Source organism: Mastigoproctus giganteus, chromosome 11 (assembly GCF_048544385.1).
Source record: "Mastigoproctus giganteus isolate SK-2022 chromosome 11, ASM4854438v1, whole genome shotgun sequence".
Lineage (NCBI taxonomy): Eukaryota > Metazoa > Arthropoda > Arachnida > Uropygi > Thelyphonidae > Mastigoproctus > Mastigoproctus giganteus.
Window position 1 is genome coordinate 77,764,384 of NC_143585.1, and position 26,006 is coordinate 77,790,389.

A 26,006-nucleotide genomic window follows, 5' to 3' on the forward strand; every position below is an offset into this window, starting at 1 on the left:
TTTCATTTTATTTATAGTGATATTTTTCTTCTTCTCAACAGTATCCATTTCAATTTTTGATAATCATCTTTTCAGTTTAAACTCCCATTACAGTTTATTCACTAGCAAGTTCGTTATGCTCTCAAAAATATTCATACCTCTTTCTAAATATATTTAACTGGACATACTAAGTAGGAGCAGTTGTAAAAGTGTAAAGAGAGTACCACAGATATCAATTAGAGCCAGTATGGATCATAGTATAAAGTTCCACAGAGCTTCAATGTTGTCGGAAGACAGAGCTATCTATCATCACACATAAAAAAATGATAAATAAATTTTCTGTTTGTACTCTGGGATGGCCACATAAGGCCAGAGGAGTTTAAAAGACAGAGAGAATACAAGAAAAAGACCGTCATTGTATTTAAGAGTTTTATGGGTGGGCTTCAACCACAGTCGACTTCAAAAGCATGTACTACTCCTACTCCTGTGCTTGACCACAGCAGCCTAGTTAACAGCACAAGAATAAATTGGCAGCTCATTTTAAAAATCAAACTACAGACTAGTGGATGGATGGCCTTTTTGCCAAACTAAATTGTAGCCCTAGCCTTACCATTGAGTTTCTCCAAGCTTTTCCATGGAATTTGTTCATGAGAGAGTAACACAGGTAATGACTTTACCTGTTGATTGATGCTCTTGGAATCAATAATGGTGCTTGTTAATCAGCTAAAATATTTCAAGGTAATGTAAGAACTAGTATTTAATGGAGTTTTCCATTGCCTTATATAAAGTTGAAGTAAGGATAATAGCATAGAGAGAATAATAGTTGATAACCTATGATCAAACCTTTCATAGTCAACTATCCACAAAATCCTCTGAAGCATGCTATAATGGTATCCATATAAACTACATGTGGGGTAGCACATTGCTTTTTGATTTCTGGCAAAAATGGAGGGGGCAGTACAGGTAACTGGCCTTGCAACATTCTGCAGAATAGATAGTCTTCTTACAACCCACTGGTAATGTCATCACCAAAAATTGTTGGATATGGGGACTGTCTAACAGCCCCCATATCCAACAATTTATGTCAGATGGGCTCAAACTATGTAGTTTACAGTATTACAGGAGAGGGTCTTTTAGATATATGGTGAGGAGGAGATGAAATTCTTTTTGATGACTATGGTGGTTGATAATGAAAGCAAGAAAAAGAACAGGGGAGAAAAGATGCAAGAAAATAAAAACTGATATCCTATAAAAATTTTAAATATAAAAAATATATCTGCTAAAATAGGAAGGACTTTTTAAGCCATTTTTATATGAGATATCACAAAGAAAATATATAATAAATAGCAAAAAAGGAAAACATAAAATAGAAACATTTATTAATTTTATTTCTATTTATTATTTATTATTAAGGCTAATATAATATAATATTTATAAGGCAATTTATTATTAAAGCAAATTATTGAATAAAAAGTAGTTTATCCATCCAAATTATTTTACTTGATATGCATTAATTTTATTTCATATATTTTGATTTAGTATGTGGACAACCTACAGTAGGGCAGCCTACTAGACAGAAGCCACTTTTAGAACATGGTAAAATTGTTGGTGGGAATGATGCTAAAAAAGGAGCATATCCTTGGCAGGTAAATTTATATAACCAAATTCCATTTGGTACTTTTATCCTCTTTATGCTGCTCTCCCCATTATTTTATTAATTTTTAAAAATAATACTCTAATTTTAAAAGTTATTTTAATTGTTATTTTATATAATATCATTATCTGTTGTCTTCATCTTTCCTACATTATAGTGCATGACATGTCCATTTTTTTTTTTATAAAGAATGTGCCTGGCACTAATACTATTTTAGAGCTGATATATCTGAATAACTTAAAAGGAATGGCTTCCATTAAAAAATCTGATGTCTTAGCATTTACAGTTGAAACAATAATAATTTACTTCACATAATAAAATATCACTGGAGGGAAAAGGCCATCATTGTATGATGGTCTTTTCCCTCCAGTGGTTTTTCCATTCAATAACATGTAAAACTGTACATGCTTTGGTGTAGTAAATTGAGTTCTGAAGTAAAACCTTTGATGTACAGATATGGCATATTAAATTAAAAAAAAATGTGTTGTTTTCCTACTTAGTACAACTACACCTATACACCAAAGATTTTACTTCAGAACTCACTTTACTGCACTAAAGCACATACAGTAAAATCCTGTCACAATGAATACCATTTTAATGAAATTTTAGCTATAATGAAAATATTTCTAGGTCCTGGCTGACATATCATATTATTAATGCTGTGTAAGTCTCATTTGAATGAAATATTTTTGGAGAAAAATTCAGAACAGCATTATTTTCAGAGTCCATCTGTGCCTAAATATACTGATTTCGAAGAGAATAAAACTTTTTTTCAGAAAATTGTGAATGACATTAGGTAGCCTTTAGGTAGCCCATACAGTTATGGGAGTCTTAAAAAAATCCAATGTTATGCCCTCCACATTTTCCATGGTTTTAAATGAATCATATATCAATATGCAACCCACTTCCCCACGCCCAAAGGAGCATAATGACACAATGCAGTGCATAGAAAGAAATGCAGAAACAGATGTTGCACTTAATGGTGATGATGTCATACATGCCGAGTATTTATATGCAATTTTGTCATAGAACATAATCTTCCTCTGAGATGTGCTGATCATACAGGTGCATTTTTCAGAAATATGTTCCCAAGTAGAGAAATAGCAAAAAATTATGGTTTTGTTAGGAAACAAAAAAAAAACAGCAAACATTGTTAATGAAATTGCACAGATAGGAAAAGAATACATAGTAATGGCTCTGAAACTAGGCTATTTTCTCTTGCTACAGATGACAATAATCAAATTTATTTCAAGCTATATCTCATTGTACTGAACTTTTATAATATAAAAAACATTGTAAAATCAAAAAAAGCTTAGTCTCAGTGTCAGCATTGGAAGGTAAGTCTACAGGGTACAACATTGGGTATTTTCTGAACAACTTGGAAGCATATGGGATGCTTCCAAGAGGAGATTGAACACATGATGGTAATATGCTGTCCATGTCATCTTATTAATTTGTGTGCTGAAAAGGGATATGCATATCTTCCTTTGAAAGTGGACGAATATTTGGTGGAAATTTACTATTTAGAAAGAAGACCTATTAAGGAAAGACAGATTTAAACAATTTCAACTATGCATACCACTGAAGTATAAAAGATTTTTAAGCACATGAGCACACATTGGCTGTCTTTAGTTAAATGTGTAGCCCGAAAAAGGCCTCCGAGGTTGGGAAAACTCATGTAAACGAAATAAGCAACTCATACACCATCCATTAAGTTCAATTATTACTGTAAACAAAATATTGATACATTATATTTACAATAAAATAAATAAAACTGATGTAATCTATTATAAAATGTGATAACTGTATTTACAATAAAATAAAACTAAATTAAAACATCGTTACAATAAAATAAAATATAATAAAATAAAATACTATAAAACATGCGTAATTAAAAGCGATAAAACCTGTAGCTTTCGGAAGCGTCGGCTTCCTTCCTCAACAGTATCAAAGCTTCTTGCAACATCTTCTTAAATAGCAGGCTCATGGTGCTTCCACACGTGGTTCAACCAGCGCATGGTCTGAACTGGAAGCGGAAATAGCTCGGGAGCGTGTCAAACGGAACCACTCATCCATACTTAGGATAACAGTTTCAAAGAGGGGATGCATACGCATGCCTCTGTCCCTATTAATAGTATTGTTATCGGATGAGCAGATTCGCAAGCTCTCGAGCCATTTATGGTCCCAGAACCCATGCGCCCGGTCAACAATAACCGCATCCTCTGGGGAGATCCGATGCTGCTTCTCCCAAAAATACTCGGCCACAGCAGACTTACCATAGTCCGCAACTTTTATAGCATTTAGGTGCTCCCCCAGACGATCCTTGAACCGCCACCTTGTTTTGCCTACATAACATTCCTCGCAATCCGGGTATTTTATCATATATACGACCCCGCTGCTAAGATCCTTTGTTATTGGATCTTTTACCTGAGACACGACTATGTGCAACCTCCATCCTGGAAGCTGCACACAGCGTATCTTATAGCCGTGTAATATTCTAGTTAGACGTTCAGTAAGGCCCGGATAGTAAGGAATGTATGCAGTGGCCACAGATACAAATGGTTCCCTACGGTTGGACCTAACAACTTTACTGTATTTGTCCAAGATCCTCTGGGGTAGTCACATTTCTTAAGGTCTGCTGTGACTCCTCTAATTTCAATTCTCTATCCCCAGAGGTGGCACAGTGCAACCCCGCTCTATACATTAGTGCCTTAACCACACTATTCATATGTTGTTCCAGCTATGTCATTAAGGATAGTATAGAATTTGTGAACTTTATGAGAGACCAAACTATAGATGAGAATGAGATCATGATTTCCTTTGATGTTGTGTCCCTCTTTACATGCATTCCTATTATGCATAGAGTACATTGTGTAAGAATGGCATTGAATATTGATGTCTCTTTGGGTAGCAGGTTGCTTTTAAATGTAGAAGATATATGTTCTGGTGTGGAACTCTGTCTGGCCAGCACCACTGTGGTGTTCCAAGGAACTATGTATAAGCAGGTTCATGGTGCAGCCATGGGTTCACCCATTAGTGCTATCGTGGCCAACTTGGCCATGGAAGAGTTAGAAAATAAAGTTTTTGAGGGGTGTCAGTTTCTCACGAGGAAATGGAAGAGATATGTAGATGATACTTTTACCGTTATTCCAAAGAGGAGAGAGGAGGATGTACTTAATTGGCTTAATAGCTTCTCCCAATTCATTCAGTTTACCTCAGAGGTGGAAGCAGGTGGTACCCTCCCATTTTTGGATGTATTGGTCTCTAGGATGGGCCTTAGGCTTAAAACTTCTGTGTTCAAAAACCTATGTGTAGAGGCCAATACACCCATTATAGCTCAGCACAAGCTAGATAACATATGAATAGTGTGGTTAAGGCACTAATGGATAGAGCGGGGTCACACTGTGCCACCTCTGGGGATAGAGAATGTGAAATTAGACGAGTCACAGCAGACCTTAAGAAATGTGGCTACCCCCAGAGGAGCTTGGACAAATACAGTAAAGTTGTTAGGTCCAACCGTAGAGAACCATTTGTACCTGTGGCCACTGCATACATTCCTTACTATCCGGGCCTTACTGAACGTCTAACTAGAATATTACATGGCTATAAGACACGCTGTGTGCAGCTTCCAGGACGGAGGTTGCACACAGTCATGTCTCAGGTAAAAGATCCAATAACAAAGGATCTTAGCAGCGGGGTCGTATATATGATAAAATTCCTGGATTGCGAGGAATATTATGTAGGCGAAACAAGGTGACGGTTCAAGGATCGTCTGGGGGAGCACCTAAATGCTATAAAAGTTGCGGACTATGGTAAGTCTGCTGTGGCCGAGTATTTTTGGGAGAAGCAGCATCGGATCTCCCCAGAGGATGCGGTTATTGTTGACTGGGCGCATGGGTTCTGGGACCGTAAATGGCTCGAGAGCTTGCGAATCTGCTCATCTGATAACAATACTATTAATAGGGACAGAGGCACGTATGCATCCCCTCTTTGAAACTGTTGTCCTGAGTACGGATGAGCAGTTCCATTTGACACGCTCCCGAGCTATTTCCGCTTCCAGTTCAGACCATGCGCTGGTTGAGCCATGTGTGGAAGCACCGTGAGCCTGCTATTTAAGGAGATGTTGCAAGAAGCTTTGATACTGTTGAGGAAGGAAGCCGACGCTTCCGAAAGCTACAGGTTTTATCGCTTTTAATTACGCATGTTTTATAGTATTTTATTTTATTATATTTTATTTTATTGTAACGATGTTTTAATTTAGTTTTATTTTATTGTAAATACAGTTATCACATTTTATAACAGATTACATCAGTTTTATTTATTTTATTGTAAATATAATATATCAATATTTTGTTTATAGTAATAATTGAACTTAATGGTTGGTGTATGAATTGCTTATTTCGTTGACATGAGTTAAATGTGTAACTAGACTAGTTGAACAGTGGCAGCCTTTGATAAGTTTGTTTAAAAAAGAGGTTAGAAGTGGTGAGAAAAACAATGTGAGTACTTTTCAGAATTACCAAATTGAAAAGTACAACAAGCTGTTGCTGGTGAATGGCACTGACTCATGTTCAAACCTTCATGAACAAAACGTTTTGAAAGAAGACAAATTGATGAACTCAAGAAAAAACTTCTGAATTGCAAACTTCTGATAAAAACAATCCTGAACTGATAATTCTAGGCATATTATCATCATTCATGCAGAAAGTCTGTTCATGTTTCTCTCTTCTGTCTTGAATAAAGCAATTTGCTTGTTTTTTTTTATTTTTTTTTTAAATGTTATGCTAATGTTTGAAAATCTAAACACAGCTCTTCAATCCAACATACCTGTCATCCATGCACTGTGGTCATTACCCTTAGATATGTTGAAAAATTTTATGTACAAATTTAATTTATCCAAAATTTTCATATTTTCCACTTCCATTTTAGAAATTAATTACTATAGCAGACTAAACCATAAGGATAATTCTGACTTAGTCATTGGAATTTCTACTGTCCAGGCATACAGTGGCCCTTGATTGGGGAACTGACAAGTGCACAAGGAAGCTTAAAATATAACAGATTATCTCAAATCATGAATTGAATTGCTAAAATGCAGTACTGAGTGTGAGAGAATATTCAGCCAGGTTAGAAAAACAGAATCTGAGTTCAGATCTCTTTTTTCTAGTGAAGCTTTAAAATTATTATTAATGACAGCCAAATGTAGAGCCATTTTTATGAACAAAAATTCAACAATATATTTCTTGAAGCAATCAGAATCGGTTAGTGCAGTGGTTTGACCTAAGTAATTTATTTTATTTTGCGGCACCCCTACTCAATTTTCTGCCTGTTAGATCCAATTCTCTCTCTGTATATGTCTAATATTAAAAAAAAAATGTTATATGCTAGTTATTACAATAATATAACTATAAACAAAATTACAATTCATGATACAAATTATATATATATAATAATTTTATTTTTATGTAGAGGTACTATCATCATCATCATCAGCCATTTTCAATCCACTGCGGGATGAAGGCCTCTCCAGCAACTTTCCAGTTCCTTCTGTTTTGTGCATTGGCCATCCATTTACTACCCTCATGAATTTCATCTGTCCATCTCTGTCGTTGTCTTCCAGGTTTTCTTCTAGCTCCTTTTGGTTACCATTCTGTTATTATCTTAGTCCATCTGTCATCATGTCTTCGAGCTATGTGTCCTGCCCAAGACCATTTTAGTTCTTTAGTTTTGATAAGAATGTCCTTTACTTGAGTTTGCTGCCTAATCCATGTGTTTCTCTTCTTATCTAACAGTCTGATTCCCAATATAATTCGTTCCATTCTTCGCTGTCGTTCTCAGCTTCTCTTCCATTCTTTTGGTGAGTGCCCAAGTTTCCCTTCCATAAGTCATGGTGGGGAATATACATTGGTTCATTATTTTACGTTTCAGACAAACTGGGATATTGCTCTTCAGTATGTGACTATATTTCCTGAATGCTATCCATCCAAAATTTATTCTTCTCTTGACTAGCCATTTATCATTATTACAGCTAATAACTTGTCCCAGATAAGTATAGGACTCCACCTTTCAGTTACTGCTCCATAAATCATTATATCCCTTTCTGTAGCATACTTGTTCATCATTACTTTTGTTTTAGCCATATTCATCTTTAGTCCAAAATCCTTACTAACTGTGCATAACTGATTAAGATTTTCCTCTAATTCTTTGGGATCGTGGCTTATGACCACAATGTCATTTGCAAATCGTAAATGGTTTAGGTACTCTCCATTCACATTGACTCCTTTCTGTGACCAGTCTAATCTTCTGAAAGCTTCCTCAAGGGCAGCAGTAAACAGCTTTGGAGATATTGTGTCTCCTTGTCGAGCTCCTTTCTCGATTTTAAATTTCCTTCTGTCTTTGTCTAGTCTAATAAAGGAGATAGCGTTCTCATATATTTTCTTGAATCTCTTAATATATGGGGTATCTAAGCCTTGTCTTTCCAGTGCCCAGAATATTGCCTTATGCTGTATGGAGTCAAATGCCTTTTCATAATCCACAAATTCAAGGCATAATGGTGTTTTATATTCATTTGCTTTCTCCATTAGCTGTGATATTACGCGAAGGTGATCCATAGTTGAGAATCCTGTCCTAAAGCCAGTTTGCTCTTTTGGTTGATTCTCATCAAGTATTCTTTCTAATCTGTTAGTAATGACCCTTGTGAACAACTTGTAGATGTGGGATAACAAGCTAATTGGTCTCTAATTTCCAATTTCCGATTTATCTCCTTTCTTATGCAGAAAAACTATGATTGCATTATTCCACTGCTTAGGCATCTCACCTTTTCTAATGCACTTTGTGAAGAGCCCTGCCAGTTTTTGTGTTATGTCTCTTCCTCCCAATTTTAACAACTCTACAGTAACTTCATCTTCCCCTGGGGCTTTCTGATTCTTCATTTTCTTCAACGTATCCTTCCTCATCAGGAAGGATATTGGGTATGTCATATGTGATATTAATTTGCGATCCATCTTTCCCCACTGCTGGCATCACTCCCTCGCTCCTTGTATAATTTTCTATAGTAGTCTTCTGCTATTTGAATTATGTCTTCTCTGATATTTATAAGTACAACATCGCTGTTCTTCAGTTTCTGTATCATTTGTCTTTCTGTATTACTACTCATGGCTGCTGATTTAAGTCCTTTGTTTTCCCTTAATGCTTCTTCTACTTTTCTTGTGTTAAATCTTTTTATGTCCTCTCTGAGTCTCTTTCTAATGGCTTTGCATAACTCAGTATACTCAATTTTCTCCTCGTCAGTGTTTATCTTGCTCTTCATTTGTCGCCTTTGGTTCATCATAACAAGTGTTTCTTGACTAATTTTTTCTTCTTTGGATTTCTTTTTCCCTATAGGTTCTTTGGGCTTTATCACTTTCAGAAAGTTGTAATATTCCTCATCGATATCTTGGTCCTGAGCAGTCTGCAGAAGCTGAAATTTGTTCTTAAGTTCCAGTACATACTGCTTTTTCTCCTCTTCTGTTATCTCAAAGACCTTTGTATTATTTACACGAGTCAGTTTTTTCCTTTTTTTCTTTCCTCTTCTACATCTAAATCAAGTGTACATCTTACCATTCTGTGATCACTTCCAACATTTACCTTATTCAGGACGGTGACATCATTCATGATATATTCTGTTAGTGAAGATGAAGTGAATTTCATTAGTTGTTAATCCATTTGGACTTTGTCCAGTTTCTGTTCACCCTTTTCTTGAAAAAAGTGTTCATTACTGACAATCCTTGAGATTCTGAAAATTCCACAAGTCTTTCACCTCTTTCACCAATTCCAAAATTTCCTATAGTTCCCCTTCCTGCGCTGTTTTGTCTTTTTCCAACCTTAGCATTGAAGTCCCCCATAATAATAGTGTAGTGGGTTTTCTGCTCATCTAGAACACTCTCAATTTTGATGTACAACATCAATTATAGATCACCACAATATTAAAAAAAAAAGATACCATACAACTTTTTATAATGAAATAAATATATAAATTAAAAAAATAATAAGTAATTTAAACTCAAATGACATGGTACCCCTGGAATGTTGTTGCGGCACCCCGGTTGAAAATCACTGGGTTAGTGTCTAATAGAATATGCAAACAGAAATCCACAGATGGAAAAATGTTAAGTAAGCTAATGTTTAAAAGCATAATGTACTGGATAAACAATCCTGTGGCTGTATTTTAATATAAAATGTGTAATTTTTCCAGTGGAATTTAATTTCTATTGCAGTGTGGACTTTAAAACACCTCTTGTTTTTTTCTGAAAAATCTCTTTTTTTTTTTTTTTTTTGTGAAGCACTCCTGCTTTTTGATAAAAGGCAGTCATGTTTTTTTTTTCAGCTTTGGCCCAGAAACCATCTGTTTCCCACCCTCCTTACAAATGCCTGATCTCCAGCTTTTTGAAAGTCAAAAGTTGGCAGCTGTGTGTCAGTATTGTTTTCATTTGTTACTATGGCATGTTTTCACTTATTTTTGTATTATCAGTCTTATCATTAGCAAATTGCTTTATTCATCATTTGGCATTCTGAATCATTCATAGCTATTTACCACAAGCAGATAATTTTGAATGAGGATTGAGTACAAATTATCAGTTAATAAGAGGCATAGCTATTGAAAACCTCAAGTTGGTTGCTGATCCATAACTGCAATGCATTTTTACAGCTCACAAGAAAGGGAGGGCTGGATAAATTCAGAGAGAGAGAGAGGGAGAGCTGGATAAATTCAGAGAGAGAGAGAGAGCTGCTGTTCTCCTACAGAATAGTAAACATTACATTATAATGCATAATCTGTTTATCTGTGCAGAACTGCTTTTAAGAATGAACCTGCTGTAGCAACCTGAAATGTAATAGAATGTTGCAGAAAGCTGAAATGTAAATAAAACATTATTTTTATTAGTAATAACACTTTGGAATAAAGAAAAAAAATTATTGTAAATTTAATGAAATTTTTTTACAGTCTAATATTTTGTTTTATTCTACTTTCAGGTCATGCTGTGGGAACCAAATAGAGGTTCCTTCTGTGGAGGAGCATTGCTGAATGAACGTTGGATAGTTACTGCAGCACACTGCCTTATTTATCCTGGAATTAAAAGAAATAATATAGTGATAAAGCTTGGAAAGTATAATCAGAACATTGAAGAAAATGAAGAATTCAAAACAGATATACAAGAACATTTTGTTCATCCAGATTTTTCACGAGATACTTTAGATAATGATATTGCTCTTGTGAGGTTAAAGAAACATGTCACATTTAATGACTTCATTCTTCCTGTATGTCTTGGAAAACAACGTTTTCTTGAACAGACTTTTTTATCTCAAGATATGCGAATGGGAACTGTAACTGGCTGGGGACAGCTGAAATACCAAGGACCTAAGCCAAAATATTTACAGGAACTGCGAATGCCAGTTATTAGTGAGAAGACTTGTAGCCAATCCACCAAATATATGGTAAGAAATCAGTTTGTAATATTTACTTGGATATTTTGTTAAATATATTTAAGTCTGTGATACAAAATTTAAATTTTCTTTTCTTTTTTTATTTAATATTATTTTTTTATAATTTTATTTCAGGTTCATTAAATTTGATACATTTAGTGATGAATATCAATTTTTTTTTTTCACTGGCAAAGTTACTGATGTATACATTGTCTTTTTTTTTTTACGAGATACTTTAGATAATGATATTGCTCTTGTGAGGTTAAAGAAACATGTCACATTTAATGACTTCATTCTTCCTGTATCTCTTGGTTTTTTTCTCGTTTTTTATCTTGTTTTTTTTTTTACATTGTCTTTAAGAATATAGTATGGCTATAGATAGTTCAGTAAAAGGTGAATACTTTTATCATTCCACCTTTACTGGACTATTTGTAAATACTAACGTAAGTTCAGAGAATATAAGTCATAGTAACATAAGTACAGAGAAGGGCAACAAGATTGGTGAGAGGGACAAAGGGATGTGCTTACGAAGAAAGGCTTAAGTTCTGCAAGTTGCAGCATCTGGAGACTAGGCACCTGCTAGGTGATCTGATCGAGGTGTATGAGACCTTGAATGGTTTGATCAGGCGCAATGCTGATGGGATACTTCCACTTGCTCATATTAAGAACCTGAGGGGGCATAGATTCAAATTGAGGAAATACAGTTGTAGAATAGATGTGCGGAAGTTTCGCTTTAGCCAGCGGGTAGTTGATTGCTGGAACAGATTTCCATCTGTTGTTGTGGAAGTTGATAGCTTAAATAAATTTAAGGCTGAACTAGACAAACATTTGGAGATACCAGATGGGTGAAACAGGAAGGATTTTTTTTTTTTTTTTTTTTTTTGGCTGATGCTGTATAAGCCTGCTTTCTTGCATCGTATGCCTCAACTAATGCTAATGCTAGTTCTTAAAAACAATGCAGACACTGGTAACTTTAGTGTAAAAAAAATTACTGGCATTATCCAGTATTCTGATCACATTCCTTTGATTATGAAGCACTTCACTGTATAGTTGTTTAATACCATTCTAACAACTATACAGTGTATAGTTGTTAAAATGAATTTGTACCAGTTGGTCCCTGGTACAAATTCAAAGTGGACATTGTTTTGTGATCAGTTTTGCAATCTTTTTTTTTTACAACCCTCAAGAAATGCATAATTATTTAATAAAAACAATATTTGTAATAACATTGTTATTACAAACATAATTTTTTTTATTTTTACATAAAAATAAGTTATTAATAACAATATACAGTGGTACCTTGGATTGCGAGTAACTTGGTCTACGAGTGTTTTGCAAGACGAGCAAAAATTTTTAATAAATTTTAACTTGATAAACGAGCGAGGCCTTGCAATACGAGTACAGTCAGTCCTCGTATAACACGTGTTTACACTACACGAATTCGATCATACACAATTTATAAATAGGGGAACAATATCTTATATAACACGAACCGAATTCGCTTATGCACGATTCGCCTTTGTGTTTACAAGAAATGGCAGTCGAACGCAAAATCACCCCAACCGAACGCAACACGATAGGAATGAAGAGAAGATTCTGAAAATGTATTTGTTTTTTATATCAGTGAAGGGGAAACACATTTCACCATAATAACGTAAAAACCAACACAATTCCAACTATCGGTATAATCGCAAATGCAATTAGATCGAGTTTACTACCAGTTTATAACAGATTCCACAAGCAGGAACGTAACTGGAAATTGTTTTTATTGTTTTATGGTAGTAACCCCTAGAAATGTGCTTTAGTAAAATGTGAGGTGTTAATAGTGTATCTCTGCCTTTACGGTGTTGTTTATTCAATTGCTACACGCGCGCAGCTTTGTTTATGTGTATCAAGTGTGCCCCCTCATTTTGTAATAGTGCGAGCGATAAATCTGTTTAACGACAATGCAATGTCATATTTCCGTGAAATCCTCAAGAGGAGGCAAAAGCAAGTGTCATTGGAGAGGTTCCTTTTTAAAGTCGCACAAAAAGAAAGAGTCTACAGATAGCAGTGATTCCGTTAGTGACAGTGAAAGTCATCCTACTATAAATTCGATTGATTTATGTATATTAAATTTAAATATTAAAAATATGAAAAGGTATGTATTTTGTATTAATCATTTTTACAGTATATGAATATTTTTGAGTTTTGGAACAAATCATCTGGGTTTCTATGATTTCTTATGGGAAAATTCGCTTTGATATATGAGTGCTTTGGATTACGAGCACGTTTCCGGAATGAATTATGCTCGCAAACCAAGGTACCACTGTATATTTCTTCACACACATACACACTAGTATGGGTGGCATAAACAATGCTTCATCATATCCTCCCCATACAGTTGGTTGAGTTTCAACATTCTCACTGTATGCTGGATATGTCAATATAAGTGTTTCAGGTGGAGGTTTTTTTTAATAACACAAAATTGTGATTTTGATAATTTTCTTACCCACAAACATTTTGTTATCATACAAGAGAACCAGAATGAGAAGCATGACCTCATGCACATGAACAAGGTAGGGACAATCTTAGAGGCAGTGATCAAGGGTATAATCTAGGGACATTTAGATAGAAATGGCATTCTGAAGGACACACAACATAGTTTTATTAAGGGAAAATCATGTTTAACTAACTTGGTAAGCTATTTTTACACAGTTACTCATGAGCCAGACATAGGGAACAATTTCAGAATAGTTTATTTGGATTTTAGTAAAGTATTTGACTCAGTCCCTCATAAGAGGTTACTGTATGAGCTGGAACATTTTGGGATTAATGGAAAGATTCTTGGAATTACTGGAAAGACCCCTTGTGGGTAGCACAGTTGGTAGAATCGCAAACCTCTCCACACTGAGTGGAAAAGACCTGAGTCTGAGCCCTGTCAATGATGCAAAGAATTTTTATGGGCCTTTTTCACAATGTGGCTGAGTTAGTTGGTCTCAGCAAGGGTAGCATAGTTTTTTCTTCCAGAAACTCAAGTTTTTCATCTGGCAAACAGAAAATCGACCACAGAACACATGCAGTTTACACACGTACATACAGAAAAATATGGCCTTAGTTGCTGATGCTCCTGGCACCTCCGTAGCTAGGTGGGCATGAGCAGCAGTGCATACACTTCTTGATTAGACTGGGTTCGAGCCCGTGACCACCAAATACGGAAGATGCGGAAAGGTCAGGGAATGACCACCACATATATCCCCGCAGCAATATGGCCTTAGTTGCTAATGCTTCTAAAAACCAAATAACAAACAAACAACAGCTGATGCTCCTAAAACCCTATTACTACAACATCTAAGATAGATTGCAAGGTAGAAGGCAGAGGGTTGTGATAATAGATATTCTTCAGATTAGTGTAATGTCAGAAGTGTGGTATCCCCCAAGGATCAATTCTCGGACCACTGTTGTTTCTGATTTTCATTAACAATATTGACAAAAGGATAAAGGATGCAATATCAAAATTTGCAGACAATGTAAACATTGCAAGAGTCATTAATGATCAGTGTCAAGCAGAGCTCCTTCTAGAATGGTCAGAAAAGTAGCAGCTATGTTTTAATGTGCCAAAATGCAAGGTCTTACACTTGGTGAATAGAAACCCCAAATTAAATTATACACTTGGTTTTGTGGAGTTAAATTAAAAACAGTAGAGGAAGAAAGGGATCTGGGAGTTATGATATGGGCAGATATGAATTTGCTGAGCAGTGTAAACAAGCAGCCAGAAAAGTCCACGGTGTCCTATTAATGATTTTTTGAATATTATTCTATAGAGATAGGGAGGTTATAATCCCACTTTATAAGGCAATTGTAAGACCACATTTAGAATACCGTGTTCAAGTATGGAGACCACATCTGAAAAAAGACACTGGGCTTCTTGAAAGGGTCCAAAGAAGGACAGCCTGCATGGTGAGATCAGCAAAGGGGCAACCACATAAGGCAAGACTTCAATTATTTGAGTTACAGAGTTTGGCAACCATGCACTTTAGAGGGAACATTGTTGAGGTTTAGAAAGCTTTGAGAGAGGTTGGTAAAATGAATGAAGTTGGAATTTTCATCTTATAAAGAATTCCAGACCTAGTGGCCATAAATTCAAATTACAGGGGAAGAGATTTAGACTAGATTGTAAGAAGTTTTCTTTTATCCAGTGAGTTGTTGATTACTGGAATAAGTTGCCTTACAGTTGAAAGGTTGACTGGATGAGGAGGGAAGTGCATAATTTGAATTTTCTTATCTACTGTTTTTTTTTTTTTTTTTTGGCTGTACAACAGGATCTAGAAAAGTTGGGTAGATGGGCTGAGAAATAGCAATTGCAATTTAGCACTGATAAATGCAAAGTACTGCATATGGGTAGCAGTAACCCCAGAGTGGTGTACCAACTGTGTGGTACTACACTCGTGATAGTGGAAAATTAAAAAGGATCTGGGGTAATTGTCTCGTCAGATATGAAGTTCTCTGAGCAATGCAGACAGGCTGCCAGGACAGCTCATGGGGCTTTGTTAATGATATACAGGAATTTTGCCAGCAGGGATAAGTAGGTGATTATCCTATTGTATAAGGCAGTGGTCAGGCCATATCTTGAGTACTGCACAAAGGTGTGGAGGCCTCATTTTATGAAGGATATGGAGCTGTTGGAATGAGTACAGAGAAGGGCAATGAGATTGGAGAGTGGGACAAAGGGGTGCTCTTACCAAGAAAGACTTCAGTTCTGCAAATTGCAGTGTCTGGAGACTAGACACCTGTGAGGTGATCTGATTGATGTGGTTAAGGCTTTGAATGGATTTTGCAAGCTCAATGCTGATGAGATTCTTCCTCTTGCCCAGACCACACACACGAGAGGGCAAAAATTTAAATTAAGGAAGGACAGTTGCAGAATAGATGTGTGGAAGTTTGCATTTAGCCAGTGGGTGGTTGCATGTTGGAACAAAGTTCCATTTGTTTTTGTGGAAGTTGATAGTTTAAATAAATTTAAGGAATAATTAGACAAACTATTGGAGGAAATGAATAAGTGAAATGGGAGGTGTCATTTTTTTTTTTGGCTGATGCTGTATGAGTTTGCTTTCTTGCCTTATTTGCCCCTTTTAATGCTAATCCAATTAATCTGCAGATATACTGCACATAAGAATGCGTATAAATTTGATTTGTGGGGAGGAGAAAAGTATAAAAACATTTTTCAAATCTGCTGAATTTATGTTACACTGCACTGAGATTAAAAAAAATAGTTTTTATTTTATTTATTATTTTTAGAAACATTTTAGCATTAAAATTTAGCATTAGTTGAGGCATATGATGTAAGAAAGCAAGTTGATACAGCATCAGCCAAAAAAAAAAAAAAAAAAAACCCTCCCATTTCACCCATCCGGTCACTCCAAATGTTTGTCTAGTTCAGCCTTAAATTTATTTAAACTGTCAACTTGAAGCTTGCTGAGATGATCTTTTCTTCTCTGTAGCTAGTGCTTTCAGAGGTTGTTGGATTTGTGAATTAAAGTGGAAAAAGGTTAAAGAATAGAGTACAATTTAATATACTTTGTTAGGTACTGCAAGGCACCGGTATCAAAAAAAAAAAAAAAGTACATAGCATTTCAATAGCCTCTAAATCTATACAGGGCTAGGTGGAAAGGCTGTAGCCTTGTACTATGCAAGCCACAATTACACAAAGTATTTAATCAAATAACAGAGAAAGTACATTAAATGATACCAATATCTCTTCATAAATATACATGAAGAGATATTGGTGTCATATGGTACAGTTTCTCTATATACTAGCATTCCAATAATGCAAGCAGTTTATTGTGCAAAATTGGCATTGGTAAAAGAGACTAAATTCTACAAAGGAACTAAATTAAATATTACTGACATATTATTATTATTATTAATACCCATATGGTGCAAGGAAGCCTGAGGCTTATGCTGCACCAGGAAAAAAAAAAAAATCCCAAGTTACCCTGAGAGAGAGAGAGAGAGAGTCAAAAGTAGAAGGGAATCACCAAGAAAGAGAAGAATGATGATATCCAGCTCAGGACCCTGGGTGTGAAGATATAAATTTATGTCTTAACATCACTTTTGTTTTTAATAACATTATGTATGAAGAAATATGTGGATTGGCCATGGGGTCAGCATCTACCTGGCTAATTTAGTTATGGAGGAGTTAAAAGAAAGAACAAAATGGGGGGGACATATCCAGGCATGGAGATGTTTTATTGATGAAGTATTTGTCATAATTCCCAAAGAACAGGGAGATAACATCTTAAATTGTCAAACCAACTCTTTCTTCTTCATAAATTTCACTGTGCAAACAGAAAATGACCAAACTCCTCTAGGCATCATGATACTTAAGGATAATCATAGTCTGTATATTATGGTATACAGAAAATCAATATGTGTGTGTCAGTTTACAGGTTATTCCATCTGTCATACATTGGACCATAGCAAAGCTTTTGTACTAATGAACAGAGCTTGGTTGTGTTGTAATGAGTGGCATGATGGACAGAAGGAGGTTAATAGGGTGTACATGAGCCTGCAGGCATTTGGTTTCTGAGAAAAATTTGTAGACAAATATGAAATTACATTACAGTCAGTCATTACCCTTGACATAGAGAACATTCTGTTAATGCTGGTGTAGCATGTATCCCATTCTATGTGAGGATGTCTCAAAAAGATTGCCAGGATACTTAAGCAATTTAACATCCAGTGTAGGCAAGAATCAAGAAGTTACAAACAATCTTCTCCCACACACGAAATGTTCCAAAATGGCATACTTTTATGCGTTATTAATGCAGTGCAGTCTATATCAGTGAGGCTAAAAGATATCTAAATATTGGCTGGGCAACCCATTTTGTAACATAGACTTTAGTTCAGTTCAGCTATTGCTGATCATGTATGGCAAAAGCAACACAATATAAACACCCTCAAAGTGGATATCATCAGATGTGAAATGGATCAGCAATGCTGACACTAGCTAGAAGCAATGCACAAGATAATTGTACTTCCATTCACCCAATTTTCAAACTGCTTCAACATGATAATATCCAATGGAATTGGGAAGCAGAAGTGTAGAATGTCTGAATATGATAATGCGGATGAAGCATACATTACATAGCATGGCACACATAGCCAATCCCATGTGACATTGCAGTATTAATGCAGCAATACCACTGTTATTTAAACACCTGTCAGAGTTGAATTTTTGGCTGATGAAGGCTATATTTATTTTTGAAAGTTACTGTGTGTATTTTCATTTAGATGATTTTAATGTTTTAACTGTAAATAACTTTTATTTTATTTATATAGATTTTAACTGTCTGGTGTCCACAACTTTATTATGACTTTTGTATTGTGTATTTATATTAGTGAGTAGATGTAATTTTGAACACATGTGGTCAATGCTGAGTGTATCTAATCTCATATAATTGTTCTTCTGAAATTGTGCATAAATTTTCATAATGTGGATAATGATAGGCTTATATTTCTCTCTTATAAATTGTTATTTATATATATATTGATTACTGTGGGATTATTTGTCAGCCTTGACAGTTAATTATATTCTTTTTGACATAATATATGTGTTTTCATTAAATATGATGTTAGATCAAATGAAAATACCATTTCATTATGCTTTTCGTAATATTATGTTGTAAATTTCAGGTAACACGTAATATGTTCTGTGCTGGATATGCTCAAGAAATAATTGGTGACTCATGTAAAGGTGACAGTGGCGGACCTTTTGTAATAGAATGGAATGATTCTTGGTATCTCCTTGGAATTGTTAGTTGGGGTGAGGGATGTGGTGGTGAAGGCAAATATGGTTTTTACACAAAGGTTAGCAATTATCATCAGTGGATTAAAGGCATTATCAAATTCTAATATCACCAAAGATAACTGAAAATGCATGATGATAAAAATAAATAGACCTTAATAGTGCCTCAAGTTTATAAAGATTGAACTATTTGATTTTATAAAGTTTACAAATTAAGCAAATAAAGAAAACTTAAGTTTATAAATTTGAGACAAAGATTTATAAATTTTTATTATAAATCAGTCTTGAAATTTATATGTAATAATATGTTAGTTTTACATGTTCCAGCAATAAAGATTTTTTATTTATTTGTATATATATATATATCTCAGTCACTTCTGCCAACTTTCAGAATATCTTTGTAAACATTTTGGGAATATGGTAATTTTTAAATATTATGGATTAAAAAGCATCTTTCATGATTAACTTGGCATTTCACTGCCCTAAATAAAAAAAATATAGTTCCAAATAAAGAAGTATATGCTATTTATTTAAAGTGCTAGTTATTTAAAATATATTTATTTCAAAATCTGCTTGGGGGCTCTCATGGAACAAGCAAATACATGAACTTTGTTAGGGTTACCAAGAGTAAAAATAGTTGCATCTATACTTGTATGCACACTAATGCTAGGAGCATAGTAAATAAATTTAATGAATTTAAAGTACTGGTCAAATCATCAACTGCAGGTAATGTGGAGATATCAGAGACATGTCACACCAATGTAAGGGATTCAGAATTTGAATATGGGGGAGTACAATGTGTATGTTGTGTCATTGATTGGTTGTGGGCTCCAGGGTTTCCCTTCCCCCCATTTTCTGCTGGGTCATCTGTACAGATGACCAGGCAGCTGTATGAGTGTAGTGTAGGGCATGTCCATGTAATGTATTGTTTTGTTGTAACATTAGCTGGCAGCTAGCATTTTGCAACCAGGGGGCAAAAAACACTATTTTGGTTGCCCCTGACTCCCATCCTTAGCCATATGGAGCACTCCAGGGTTCTGCTATCAAGGCACTTTCTGGTTCTTCCCGAAACGAATTCCAGGAGGACCATGGTGGCATGAATGGAAAGATAGTGGGTGAAGTTTTGTGGGGGGGGAGGAGTCAGAGATAGTACAGAAGGGAAAGATAGCAAGAGGCATCCCCTTGGAAATCAAAAGTTACAAGAATATAAAAGATTAATTGAAAGACAGCTGCATGGGCAGTGGTGTCCTTCCAACCCCAGCAGGATCAGCAGCAATCTCGGTCTTGTGTCTGGGGATACCCATCCTGGAGGACCAAGGTCAGCAAAGATCCAACCCCCTAGAAGGTTACTTTAATCCTGCTTAGAGGAATCAAGCCAGTGCTTGTCCACTTGATGTGGTTGGTGAATGCTGACCCTAAAATACCTAAGAAATAATGAAAAAAGGAGGAGTTGCATTCAATGGCAAAATGAATGCACAAGGGCTCAACTCCCAAATGAGAGATAATTATAGATGTTTATTCATGTAAATATGAGGGGAAAGAGATTCAGGAAGCAGATCACAAAAAGATGCAGCTCCATAACCATGATTGTGAGATTTTAGTAATAGGTGGAAAAACATTCCATGGTAGAATAAAGCACTGTTTTTTGCATTCCCTGAATAATTTTTAGTCTTGCATGATGAAAGATGGTTATTACACTACAGGAGTGCACAATTCAAAAACTGCACTGTTGTGCACTTCCTGTTGGTCAAAGGATATTCACAAAGACATGTTTCCAGTGATCATATAGGCCAACAATTGGGTTTAAAAAGTTTCAGAAGGCACTTGATACTTTACAATAATGCCACATCAGAATATCCAGTTGAAACTGTGAGCAATGCAGTTGTGAACCCAGTGGAAGAAATCATCCAAGCCAAAAGACAGGTAAGAGTCAACTATTTAGTGTATGCTATAAGACAGGAGTCCCCAAACTTTTAGAGAAGCAGGCCACATATGAATTTTTGGAATATTTGGCAGGCCAGAGAAAATTCCTAATTACCAAAACCTACATTCTCTGCATAACTTTAATGTTGTGCAGAGAAACAAATGCCATACCCACCTATATCTACAGATTCAAAAATAAATCGATGGATATGTAATATAAAATATACCAGTTTGTTTATATCAGTTTTAATTATTACTTATTTATTGTACTAATCACAAAAATACAGCTAGTAATACAACAAAATTATAATTAATGCGATGAATGTAGTTGTAGAGTGCGACTAAGTTTCATAATATCGTGTTTTAAATTACTAGTTCCAATTCTTAATAATATAGTTTATTAGGCTGTTTGCCTAATAAAGTATATTATTATAATATAAAACTAAATTATTAATTATAATATTGTTTAATAAGGTGACGTTTTGTATATCTTACTGATACCCATCATCAGACCGTACTGTGGAGAGACAACTTCACATGACAGTATGATTTCATACTGTCATGTGAAGACACATGACATCACTCTATTTAAGATTTAAGTGCACACACTCCGTAATTTCCATTCCTGTGATCATGACACTTGGTCGAAAAGCATTGTCTTCTTCAGGAAGGAAAAACATTTTTCAAAATTTACATTTAATTTTAATTGATTTTTTAATGAATTTTTTAAAATTGTTTTTTGAATTATGTTCTATTGATTTTTTACTGTAATCATTTTGCATTAATCTTTTATTCGTTTTAATTTCTGGAGAGATCATACTAAGAAAGTGTTCTATGTATCATATTGAGGTAAATTTCTCTTTTTCTTCAACAAATATCATGTGAAGAATAAACTCGAAAGCTATTCCTACAAAGAGAGGCTTAAGTTCTGCAAGTTGCAGCATCTGGAGACTAGGCACCTGCAAGGTGATCTGATTGAGGTGTATAAGGCCTTGAATGGTTTAAGCAGGCTCAATGCTGGTGGGATACTTCTGCTTGCTCAGATTAAGAACCTGAGAGGGCATAGATTCAAATTGAGGAAAGACAGTTGTAGAATAGATGTGCAGAAGTTTGCCTTTAGCCAGCGGGTAGTTGATTGCTGGAACAGACTTCCATTTGTTGTTGTGGAAGTTGCTACCTTAAATAAATTTAGGGCTGAACTAGACATACACTTGGAGTGAACAGATGAGTGAAATGGGAAGTGTTTTTTTTTTTTTTTTTTTTTTTGGCTGATGCTATATAAGCTTGCTTTCTTCTAAAACAACTGGATGTTTATTATTACTCAAGTTGCTTTTAATGAGCATAATGGCAGAAGAAATAAGAAATAAGCACCATTAATGAGCATAATGGAAGAAGAAATAAGAAATAAGCACCATTCATTAATGGCATGACATATATAACATTCATTAATCTCATCAGTGACAGGAAATTTTTATAGGCTTTTTTTTTTCAAAACATGGCTAAATAGAACAGTCTCAGTGAAGGGTTGCATAGTTTTCCTCCTGGAAGCTCAGTTTTTTCATCCAGCAAACCTACTGAATAATTCACACAATTTATAGACACAATATACTTTTGCCACATAGCTTCAGTTTCATTGGAGTTAAAACACACACACATGGTAAATGTGCCATATCTCAAGGCTAGAGTTTAACAGAACTGATTCCAGGAGCATGAGAGTAAGTTCAGCCTATAGAAACGGCTTCCCCAGTCATCAGGTCTCAATCTTCAGCATCTGTAGGTTGAAGTGGAACAAGCTCTTCAGAGTATAAATCTGTAACCATCAAATTTGCAAAAACTGGGAAGCAATTGTCAACTGCTGTATTTCTTCACACAAAACTGTAAACAATCACAATTTCAATCTGTGCTAATACCTCATCTACCAGCATGCTTAAATGCACTGTTCAGTCAAAACATTATGACTACTTAACTAATAGTGAGCATATTCTCCTCTTGCTGCCAGTACTGCTACCACAAGGTAAGGCATGGACTCTATTAGGCCTTTGTTGTATCATGTAACCAGGACTGTGTCCCATAGATCTGCAGTAGTCCATGGTGGAGCATCCAAATGCCAGATTTGATGATTCATGTAATCCCACAGATGTTCTGTAGGATTATAGAAGGTAGCACCTGGAAGTCATGTTTGTGTTTGGCAAACCACTCTCAAACAATACTTGGCCGACCGGGCTAGCCGAGTGGGTAAAGTACCTGCCCGGCAACCCAAAGGTCGCGGGTTCGATTCCCGCCTCGGGCTTGGATCAAAGTACTGCAAAAACCTTGGGAGGTGCAATATGGCCACAGAAGCCGATGCGCCAACAACTACCAAATCAAAAAAAAAAAAATCAAACAATACCGGACTTGTGGAAGGATGCATTATCCTTCTAGAACACACGTGTTCCACAAGGATAATGCACCTTACACAAGGTGGGACGGCCTACATTCACTGCAGCCATCAATGAGGAGTAGGTGCCTTCCATTGGCCCAGAAAACTGCTACATTCACTATCTGCCTACCCTTGAAATGCCTTAACTGCAGTACTTACTCCATGAGTAAGCCTACAAAATTTTCAGTTTCTGTGGTACTGCCACCTTTCAACCATCAGGTCCTTGTCCATGTCGATCAAGTGCTCTGTATGGACTGCATGGCACAAATCTGCAGTATCACATTTATTGGTTCTCACTGTGATGTGTGCCACCAGGCTGGGGGGGGGAGGCGTATGGCCAGTTGCTAAAACAGGGATTGTCATAATGATTAGATTGAACAGGGTGTAACCCTACATAAACAACCCCTGTCACTTCCAAAATTATTCAAGTATTGTGCCCTCCATTTAACAAAGATGATCGCATGGTATCTGTGAAACACCCCTTTTTTTGTTTTAATTAAAAAAAAATTATATTTAGCTTTTTTACTGAATTGAAAAGTAATCTATTAATTATGATCTGCTAAATTTGATTAAAAATATCAAAAATAAATGAGAGCATCCAATAATGATAAAAAGAAAAGTTTTTATCATATTTTTTAGATTTGTCAGGGGTTACTCATCATTGAAACACAAAAGATGTGTGTCATCTGGCAGATGCAATGTGAATAGCTATGTCAGCTGTTTGTGTTTAGCTGGTGAAACTAAATTCTAGGGCAAGAATAGACACCTGTTGCTGCCGTTTCACTGTTGCTATGTGAGAATGGGAATTGTCTAGAACAAACATAGAGATGCCAAACAAAAATTTGGCTTATAATTCACAGTTTATTGAAATGAAATTAAAAAATACCATATAACCAGTTGAGAATATTGGTGGACAAAGGTACAAGGGAGGATTTAATTTCATTTACAAATTAAAAGAAAAAACAAAACATTTAAAAAAGTGGTGTCAGTGCAATGGTGGGGTAAGAATTTATAGGAAGGTAGACAAATCAAAAGCCATTCATCTCAAACAGGCAATCAACTACTCAGTCGGTAAATCATTGCAGCACTGACAAATGCTAAATATCAAAGATCAATAGGCACAATATGGCCATAGCAGCCCTTGTGCCATTAAACAACAAACCAACAACAACCAAAGATCAAAAAGTCTACGCGGTAATGTTTGTTTCCTTTTCACAAATTGCATTATAATGATTATTTTTTCTAAGCGGTATGAGTTTTTATTGCGCTAAACTGATAATTTTGTTAAAATGATACTCGTTAAATGAAAAATTTTTATATTAAGATAATGGTGAATTGGGGTGGGAAGTGATTTCGCAATACTCAATATTTCTTTGATTTGATTTATAACGACAAATTTTTATTTATACGTGATATTCCAATTAAAAAGAGCACCGGGGTTTTTCCTTACTTATTTTTATGTTTGGGCTATTTGTCAGTCTGAAACTTTTTTTTGGCGTATTTGGGCTGACGTTTTTGACTTGTTCGTTAAAATTTGGCTAAGTATTATCGTTTAGCTTTTACGTTTTCTAATTTAAATTTTTGCCAAATCGACTGTTTTTTTTTTTGTAATGAAAAGTTCTTTCTCGTCTTCGGTTTAGTCTATATATATCTCTGTACTTATGAAGCGAAAACGATTTTATTTGAAGGAACAAACGAAACAAAGATGTGCATTAATTATTAAACATATTCAGTAATTTTTATTGTATGTTATATAAATATAAACATCAAATACAACAGTTGTGTGTTCGTTATTCGTTATGCGCTTTTAGCTGCGGACTTCTGGCTACAAGTGCGCTTCTCACGCTAAAACCGTAGCATTTGTTTTTACTTTTGTTTCAATAAAATCGGCTTAACGTTTGTTTCTGTCACAGCTCCGTGGTTTCCGTAATGCAGAGATGACGTTTTTAGACCAAACTGAAGGCGTGGAACAACTTTCCCATTTAGCATTTAGAAAAAGCAGCTGACTTGGCAAAATTTTAATGTAGAAATCGTAAAATCTAAACAGTAATACTTGTCTTATTTTAACACCAATTCAAAAATTTTAGCTCAAATATGACAAAAGTTACCCAGACGATATAGCCCAAACCTAAAATTGCGTGATCCGTCATGCCTTTTATTTGAAACACCTTATATATAATTGAAATGTATGTATTTTTATTTTTATTTATTTATTTTTTTTTCAATATAAAAATAAGTATTACTTACGTACGTATCTTTTTACGAAGAAAGCGTTATGCTTCTGTCAGTCGACCGAATGTAACATTATTTCCTAGAGAGTTAGTTTTGTTTCAGCTTAACTTCAATGTAGAACGATTACTGCATTTCGTAAGTTGCCATTAGTGATAACGCTGTGACCTTATAAGCAGTGGTTAGAGACAACAAGAAGTTATGTTTACACATTATCCACACGAAGAAAATATCAAATTACAGAACTAAAATCTCTGACCGGCATATGTATAATCAAACAAATCTTGTCAAAGACGTATACGAGCAACGACATCAGGTTATAAAACGGTAATTAGCACATAAAAAGCGAGTTCTTGAGATGTACATTAATTATTAAACATTAATAATAAATCTTCAGTAATTTTATTGTATGTTATATAAATATAAACATCAAAATATTGCTGCAATTTCGGAAATGGCTAAATTTATTCCCAAAGCCGATGTGATACTTTTCATTAGGAAGGTAGAAAGCATTGTTATTGCCATAATTCTCATGGAATTAGCTTTGGTTATCCTTT

General features: G+C 35.2%; 1 protein-coding gene across 2 annotated transcripts in view; it reads left to right on the plus strand.

The window, feature by feature from the left end:
• The window catches only part of LOC150078156 (mannan-binding lectin serine protease 1-like), a 116,222-nt gene extending 97,180 nt beyond the window's left edge, over positions 1–19,042 (plus strand). For both annotated transcript variants that reach the window (XM_090385311.1, XM_090385312.1), the window contains 3 exons: positions 1,519–1,625; positions 10,643–11,104; positions 18,767–19,042. In XM_090385311.1, the coding sequence (XP_090241437.1) occupies positions 1,519–1,625; positions 10,643–11,104; positions 18,767–18,985 (788 nt within the window). In that variant the 3' untranslated portion in view covers positions 18,986–19,042. The remainder of the gene's footprint in view (positions 1–1,518; positions 1,626–10,642; positions 11,105–18,766) is intronic.
• Positions 19,043–26,006: the final 6,964 nt, after the last annotated feature.